At 38.1% G+C, this 8,542-nt stretch overlaps 2 protein-coding genes across 2 annotated transcripts in view; both read right to left on the reverse strand.

The window, feature by feature from the left end:
* The window catches only part of LOC103386704 (protein Wnt-2b-A), a 14,838-nt gene extending 7,683 nt beyond the window's left edge, over window positions 1-7,155 (reverse strand). Inside the window, exons 1-2 of the mRNA XM_025059977.1 lie at window positions 5,385-7,155; window positions 3,979-4,297 (exon numbers count right to left, since the gene is read on the reverse strand). Coding sequence (XP_024915745.1) covers window positions 3,979-4,142 — 164 coding nt within the window. The 5' untranslated portion in view covers window positions 4,143-4,297; window positions 5,385-7,155. The remainder of the gene's footprint in view (window positions 1-3,978; window positions 4,298-5,384) is intronic.
* Window positions 7,156-7,295: 140 nt separating this feature from the next.
* The window catches only part of LOC103386701 (CTTNBP2 N-terminal-like protein), a 13,080-nt gene continuing 11,833 nt past the window's right edge, over window positions 7,296-8,542 (reverse strand). The window contains exon 8 of the mRNA XM_025059978.1: window positions 7,296-8,541. Coding sequence (XP_024915746.1) covers window positions 8,135-8,541 — 407 coding nt within the window. The 3' untranslated portion in view covers window positions 7,296-8,134. The remainder of the gene's footprint in view (window position 8,542) is intronic.

Here is an 8,542-nt window from a genome sequence, read left to right on the forward strand (position 1 = left end):
ATATATATATATATATATATAATTTTTCCCTCTCTGTTACCACAGATAGTTGAACAGAAAGTGACCAGAGTTTTTACACCAATAACTCATTTCAATTGACAACACTTTCTCCTGCTTTCAGGTAATCAAAGTATCAATTATATGGAGTAGCACTTTCCATGTTTCAAGGAACGCAATAAGAAACAATGTTGGTTAATTGTCTAAAAGTCTAAACAAAACGTGGATACCCATAGTGGTATTGGTGCATCTCTAAGATATGGGATATTTTATTTGGAGAGAGGAGTGAAAATGTACATTTATTTAATTCATACTAAAATTATTAACTTGATAGGGTGTACGGAATGTTTTGTCCCAACGTTAATGGACAGGGTTCAGCCGAGGCACCGAGAGCCTTGGTACCAGGGACTGTTCACATTTTTATGAAGTGCTTTGGCTCAGTGTTGAGTGTTCATTTCTCATTTTCTTCAGGTGTTTTAGGGCAGTTGCAATACCGCCACCCTCTGTTCAGCTATAATGTAATTAGGAAAAGCATGGGAAACAGGGACCAAAATGTTCTTTGCTTCAACCTTTGAAAAGCTAGTTCAAAGGTCTGTTGTCTCTTCACATCTACGCTGCACTTTTTTTCTCGTTTTTTCTACTCTCCGTCAGTAAAAGACTGTGACTATTCCTTTAATGTAACTCTTTTTAATGGAGAGCGACTGCTATTGTCTCTCATCAATAGCGTATGATCACAACAGTACCAGTGAAGTGAGCCCCTCTTCACAGCCCCACAGATAAAGCATCTGATGGTGCAGCTCTCCTCTCTCCTTTCCTGTTCCTACACGCTTCACTCTCCATCCGGATATCGTTATAGTCCCTAATCACAGCCACATTTGTGTCGCCTGCCGCTGAGACAGAAACAGATGTGGGAGGCAGTTTCCACTCCTGTTATGGCTGTTCCAGTCCCATTGTAACTGCAACTATCTGCCCAAGCAGTGAAGCAGAGCAGGAGCGCTGCATGTGTTTATTGTGTTTAGTGCCAAAGAACCTCAGACTGTCTTTAAGAGGAGATACAGAGAGCAGACCAGAGAGAGAGGTCCTGGGCAGCATGACACAGCGCACTAATTTACATTATCACAGCGACTAAAAGTAGACCTTGACATACAAACCAGGGTACGATAAATATTATTAATCCTTACACTGTCTTTTACTCCAAAGTCAAGTTTGTCCTCGTGATTTAATTCTTAATTCTCACTTCTACGGAAAGTTAATTGACATATTTTTACAGGTGAAATGGTAGACGTCATAACATTCCTAGGGGATCAAAGTGGGTCAACGATGCATTATAAGCTGAGGCTTCCAGAATGTGCAAAAAATAAATAAAATCATACTGCTGTAAAATGTGAAAAGTGTAATATAACAGCAAGGAACACAATGATGTCAAAAATGTTTATGGTACAATATATGTTGTTCCAAAAGACTTTAAATAGTCAGAGAGTAAGTAATGGGTCAAAGTTGTCGTACTGTAGTAAGTCAAACAATATACTGTAGGTAAAGACAATGTCAGGGTGTGTAAACTATGGAAGACAGACTGTATCTTAGTGTAATAGTGCGGAAAAATAGGTAAAAGTGTCATGTTACAGTAAAAAACATATATATGTATATATATATGTGTGTGTGTGTGTGTGTGAAAAAGGTCTGAACGGGTAAAATTTTTTAGATGGACTTTACAATAATGGACTTTACAATAATGGTCCAAACACCATGTTGTAGTCAGTGGTTTTGTGTTTGTTCTGTGTGCGTCTAATGGTTCCAGAGAATCGTATCAATCAAGTGTCCACAGGGTGTCAAACATGTTTTTGTACTTGTTTAAAATTGTTTAAATAAAGGTATTCCAAACAAGTTACAACATTAATTAGGTGGTCCAAAAGGGTCAAAAATATTACCCATAATAGGCCGTCCAACGTAATGGACGACACGTGAGACGCAGCTACACTTTGAACAGCTTCATGCAGTGTAATCACAGCAGTGTAATATGTTACTTTTACATATGACATTGTGTCAGAAAGTTCTAAGACAGCTGTGAGCATTTCAAAAGTGACAAGTTTTTGATAATTAAAACATGTTAAGACGCTTCTCTCAGGCACAACCAACAGGTTTCACAGGTTTTATCCATTGATCGTAGTCTAGAGTTGACCTGTGGTAAATTGTGATCAATCAAGTGTTTCTACGCTTTGGAAAACCGCTTTGGAGGGCCTGGTGGTTAAACATGAGGGGCTTGTATGACGACTGATCATTTAAATGCTGGTCCTAGCCGGACTTTGGTGTCATAAACAAGCAGAAGAGCAGCTCACAGTAAAGGATTATGGGAGTAATAGATTATAAAAAAGGACAAATTTGAACCCTGTTACAATTTTATTAACGTTTTGCAACAAAAAGGCTACGTTGTTTTTATTTCCATTTATCTTGGAACTTCTTGCCCCACCTACATATCCATCTGGCTGGATGTTTGTGTTAACCGCCTGGGTGTTTTAAAGCCTCGAGAGAAATCATCAAGAGGGATTTATTCATGCTCCATTGCCTGCACCTGCCACTTATTCAGGGTAAGATGGATGGATGGATAGGGGAGACCACCACCCCCCACACTTCAACACCATTAATCTTCATGAACACACATCACTGTGCTGAACAATTCAAACGGCATTGACGGCTATATTTGAAGAAAGTACAGCCTCACGATTGAAAAGGTGAAATATTTAACGCGTCACTCGTGAGTTCAAATAAAACGTCCGTGGTTTTTTTATCTTGGGTTTTGTCATGTTAGTAAAATCCAATTTATTATTTGGTGAAAGCATAACTTTCAAGGATTAGAACAACTAACATATTCAAACAATCGGTTATTTAAAAAAAAAGAAAAAAGGGACAAACTTTTTGCTCAAAAATGTGATGATATTTGTCCCGAGTGTTCAACAGATTTCTGGACAATGGTCCAATTTCACTCCACACCTGGGAGAATTCACTCTGGGTATAAAGATGAGCAGAAGAATAAAGATAAATAAATATCATATTGTACCTATTGTGTTGAATTTTAATGTGAATAGTTAGAATAGTAATTTTTTTATTTGTTATCTCAAAATCAATTGAATTACTTTAATGTAATTTAATATATTTTCACTAATTATCTTAGGTTAAATATTTTACTACACACAGTACTAAAATGTGTTATTAATTTTTCAGTAGTATAATCATAATAAAATGACATGAAAAGGTATAGTGAATAGCATTGTATCTTTATGGTAATAGTTGGAAAAAAACTGAATATTTATTTGGATTTTTAGTTTGTTTGTATTATCTTATTTAATTTATTTCCAGCAGAAAACATTTAGCTTAAAATAAATGTTTTCATAACACACAGAAATAAGTTATTATATGTTTATGTCATTTATAGGTCAGTTCAGTGCAGTTTATTTTTTGGCATGAAGAGTTTTAATTGAATATAATGTAAATAAATATACGCAGTTATATTACACATGTCAAAATAAATGTGATAAAATGATTCAAAAGTTATTCAAATTTCTTATACTATCTTATACTATGTACTACAAGAAACACAAGAACCCACTTACAGCGTGAGGATTAGCAGTAGCAGAAGTATCGTATTGTACCGTATCGTATCGCTTTCGCCCTTGTGTTTGAATGGAATGTTATATAATATTTATTTTCTCGAATCAATTTCTAGAATAAAAATGGGAGCTTTAATTGAACTTTAACAAAATACAAAGATTGGAATTTATAAAACAGTTCTTAATAGGTGACGTCAGGTTGTTTATTTAGAAATAATAAATGTCACAAACGTAAAGATTATCCCCGAAAATAAATGTCGAAGATGAATAGCTAAGAAACACAACTAAGTGATATTATTATTTTTCTGTTATTCCGTGTAAAGTTCCCAGCCCGACTTTACCACCGTGTTTTGTTTCGTGTTCAGATTTCACTCACCACCAGGAAGAATCCACTCTCGGTGTGAAGATGAGCAGCAGCAGAATAAAAGTGAAGTATATTTTACGCAGCGGTTTGGAGAGCTGTCGTGTTTTGGTGCCGTGTCTCATCCCCATGGCCCCGCTCCTGTCCGCTCCACCTGGACTGTTCATCAGACAAAACATGTGTTGGCGAAGGCTGAACTTTCAGTCTTTGGAGAAGCTCCTCCGTCCATTATCGGGCATCGACTCCAACTGTCCCAGGAGATAAGGTGGTCTCCAACATCACTCCATGACCGCTGCTAGGTTACTGTTATTCCATTCCAGGGTCAGGGAATACACTTGTGGAAGAAGACAAAAACAATTAAATGTTGGGGGCAAAAAAAAAAAAAGTCGGAGTTAACGCACCGCGTTAATCACTGACGCTGTCACTAAAGACACAAGACTTAAATAAACGTCATCAAAGTTGTTACATAGTCAAGGCTTCACGAGGATGGAGCGGACACCGTGCGCACCTTTGCTCCAGCAGCCGCGACAATGATGCGCTCTCTGCGCTGCGCTCAGGCGCGCGTCAGCTGTGCCGGACCGCCCCACATCCTCCCCCACCTCCCCCCGGTGTCACAGAATTACAAACAACGGTATGTGGCTACAGAAGGCAGCACATGAGGTGTGTATATATTTAGGTAATCCTAGTGTGTGATGTCTGCCAGGGTCAAATCAACGCATTCACCGCATTGGCAGAATAATTAGAACAATAATAAGAGTATTTATCAAAGCCTCCGGTAACACCGACAGGGAAGAATTGTTATCTATCTCGATAGATAATTGTATAAAAATCAATATTTTGGAAATAAATGTATTGGATGTAATATTGTTCCAACGTGTTTTCTTCTTCACTTGTTAATTCTTGCTATTATAAGCCTTTATTGTTTAATGTTATTTTATTTTTTTATCATGTTATATCTTAAAGGGAATAATCGGAATAATTTAAATATTTATTGGATCTTTCGGTGTGTTTGTTGACTGAAAGACAATATTTACATTAATGACAATTTGGGTGAAATTGAATTATATTTCTACAGTTTGTCTTTATTTTTAGAGCACAAGGGTTAGCATAAGTTAAATATTTAACAACTGTACATAAATTAGAAACTATATATTTGTAATTGTCTTATGTGTATAAACAATTATTAAAATTACAAATATCAATAGTAAAGATCAGTCCATTAAGTAAATACAACAATTTAAGTTTATCGTGATTCTGTTATAAATATGTGGGTCTAAATATACCTTATCAGCATATATACTTTTATTATTGTAGGTTTTTTGTTTCATGGTACATGATGCAGGTCCACCAGCGTGTATGTTTAAAAAAGCTGATTCTGCATTTCTTTTTCTTTTTCTAGATAACATACAGGAATACATTACCAGCAGACTGGTTCACAGGCAGCTGTCCTCTCAGACAGTCTAACGTAGACATGCAGACCAAAACCTGGATCCTCATGACACTTGACCCCGTCTTTCTTTATCCCAGGACAAGATATGGAAGCTCAGAGTGACAACTCTATAACAAATTGCTCCACAGAGAGCAGGTGATGGTGGTGATAGAAGCCGTTGTCATCTTGTCTTCCCTCTGTCTTCCTTTGAACCTGCTCCAGCTGTGCTCGTCAGGAGACTCAGTGTGGGGGGCTGAAGAGAGGGAATGAGAGGGTGGGGTAGGGGGGGCAGTTCCTATTCCAGGCCTGTCTCATGGTCTGGGCTAAATTTAGACGAGAGAAAAAATGACAAAAGGGCAAAAAAGGAAAAAAGATTGACTGAAGCTCAGAGGGCAGAGCTCAGATGTCAGTCATGGCTAATGTTACAGTAGATGTGCAGTGTTAACAGTGAGCAGTAAAGACAACCAAACAGTCACTCATTACCACGCTTTTCAAGTCACACTGTAAAGGTCACTGAATGTTATTATTGTTGTCTCTTATATGGAAGAAAATATCTGTAGGAAAGAAAAAAATGCACGTTAAATGGCAGCACTACATCCTGAAAGCTGGGAGCTACCTCTGAAACAAATGAAATGTGCGTAAATGAGCACGGCTATGTTTTAGCTTAGCTAGGCCTTGTAGAAGAATGACAATATAATGTTACAACACAAATCAGTTAATACAATTTAAACTTTAACAGATGAATGGGAGCTCAATGCTTATGTAACGGGGAGTATAGCATTAGCCTGAGGCTGTCCTGTGGAAATAACCTTTTTCCTTAAAGGTAACTCATTAGCATTCATCATTGTTTTTTTTAAATCTAGCGGAGCATTCCAATTCTTCCAAGCTGAAAATTAATCAAATAAAAAAAGCTGAGAGTTACAGACCAGTGCATTTAAGCACTTCCATAGCTCCCCCTACAGGAGAGAGGGCTACATGCTAGTTGTTTAAAACCACTTTGTGCAGATTCTACCTTTAAAACTAAGATAAAAGTACTAAACAGAGAAAGTGAAAAGAAGCAATAGTTCAGTGATTGACACCAGTCCCACTGTCACTGACTGCAGTGAGTACGCGGCCCCTCACAGCTCATCAAACCTCAGCCTGTATTTACGGAGGCTAATAAAGAGTGAGCTTTGGTGGAGGAGGAGACATGCCTGTGCTGGATTTGGGACGCGGCCCTGCTGTCCTGCACTGGAATGTTAATTAGGTGAGGTGAGACAAGGGGAGGTGACCCGTCCTGATGGCCTGAAGACTCTTTCTCAACAAACCAGGTGGAATCGAGTCCGCGTGGGCGAAGTACATGTAAACTGAGAGTTGAAATGTGGGAGATGGTTACAGTCCAACACAAACTTCTTCTGTCATGTGATCTTTAGCCTTCAGTGTGTCATCTGCAACAGCTTTGTTTTGATAAAATGAAAGGTTTGTTAATTCAATGTCAGCCGACCATGTCCTGACCAATGTAATTAGATTACTTTTTTCTACTCGTCTACAAACACTTCATAAATTCTATTTCTGCCGAATCCATTGTAATGGTAAAATATTAAACAGTGACCTCTAGCGGATACTCTGCGGCCTTACAGATTAACAGAGCTAAGTATTCATTTTAGTCCCCTCTCTGCGCACTGACCTATCCTTCAGCCTTTTGGTCTTATTTCGTTCCTGTCCAAACTTTTTTTTTTTTTTTTTTTTATTGTGTCGAAGTTATTTTCCTAACTGACTGTTGTTGAAGGTAATTGATTTAATTTACCCCCTGAAAACAGAATTTATCTTTGTGCCTGATGAATATTCCAGATGGTGACTGTAGGTAAAAAACATTAAAATAGATAAATAAACAAACAGAAACAAAAAATATTTTTGCGAATGCACTGTTTAGTATGTCATTAAAAGAAGTTACGTTAATTCTTGGTAAATTTGCAAAGAGAAATATAAAAAGCATATGATTTGTGATTAGAGTTTTTGGATGATATCAGTATTAACAGATATTTTAAATGATTGTTTTCTAGAAATAATATAGAAAATGCAGGTACATATGGACATTTTTAAGTACATATTGCACAAAGAACTGCTCGGTGACTAGGAATTAATGCAATCAGGGGAATGTCTGGTATAAAGCCTGCACACACTTCCTATGGTGAATGATTATAATGAGCTCAGTTGAGACATTTCACGGTTTATATTACTATAACATGAGGGTTTTTGTAACATCAAAAAATAAAATATGACTTAATAAATGAGCCAGTAACACAGTAAAAGCACTGATTAATTCAACCTGTAATCTAGTGTTCTCAGAGAGGATTATGAACAATGTTATATTAGTGATGATGATTGAGCAGTGACTGGATATGTAAAGTTATTTACACACCCTCTATACAAAATAATACTATATTATACATTCCATATACTGTGAATGTGTACCTGTAACTGTACAATACTGTGACTGTAAACCAAACCTTGGTCCAAAGATAATGTACAACCACTATATGTTAAATACTTACTAGTATAGACTGGATGTTCCTTATAATGCTGTAAAAGATTCAGATGCAGCTTCTCGTTAGCACCGACCATAAAAATAATGCCTTCAGACTTTTACACAAGTCTAATAAATACCAACAGCACCACAGTGTTAAAATAAAGACATGGTGATGAGTGTGAGTTTTAATCTGATAACCAGCAGCTGATTAGTGTGTTTTTTTTTGCGATCTACTAATTAGATGACACCACCATGTCCAGTTCTTTCACCCCCTCCTGACCAGAGGTCAGCCCACAGCTGCCTGTGAGGGGGCCGTCAGAGAAATGACCCACAGACCTGGGTACTGCAGCTGGGGAGGGAGGAGCCTGGGCAAGACCGGGCTTCTTTGGAGGAATGGGGGGAGGATTCCCCCTGTCAGCTCTGGAAATGACCGGTGATCTCATCCCCTGCTGAATCGCTCCTGTCGCCCTTCCGACAACCGGAGACAAGGGCGCTGCCAGGCTGCGGTAGTCGGTACCGAAGGGTGAATTGTTTGGCGTGGTGAGTTTTGGTGCAGCATTCTGTTGGACTGTAGTGAAGCGAGACAGCACCTGAGTGACGGTGCTGCGGGCCATCTGCTTGACTGGGCTGGTTTCAGGAGG

The sequence above is a fragment of the Cynoglossus semilaevis genome, chromosome 11 (assembly GCF_000523025.1).
Source record: "Cynoglossus semilaevis isolate Cse_v1.0 chromosome 11, Cse_v1.0, whole genome shotgun sequence".
NCBI lineage: Eukaryota > Metazoa > Chordata > Actinopteri > Pleuronectiformes > Cynoglossidae > Cynoglossus > Cynoglossus semilaevis.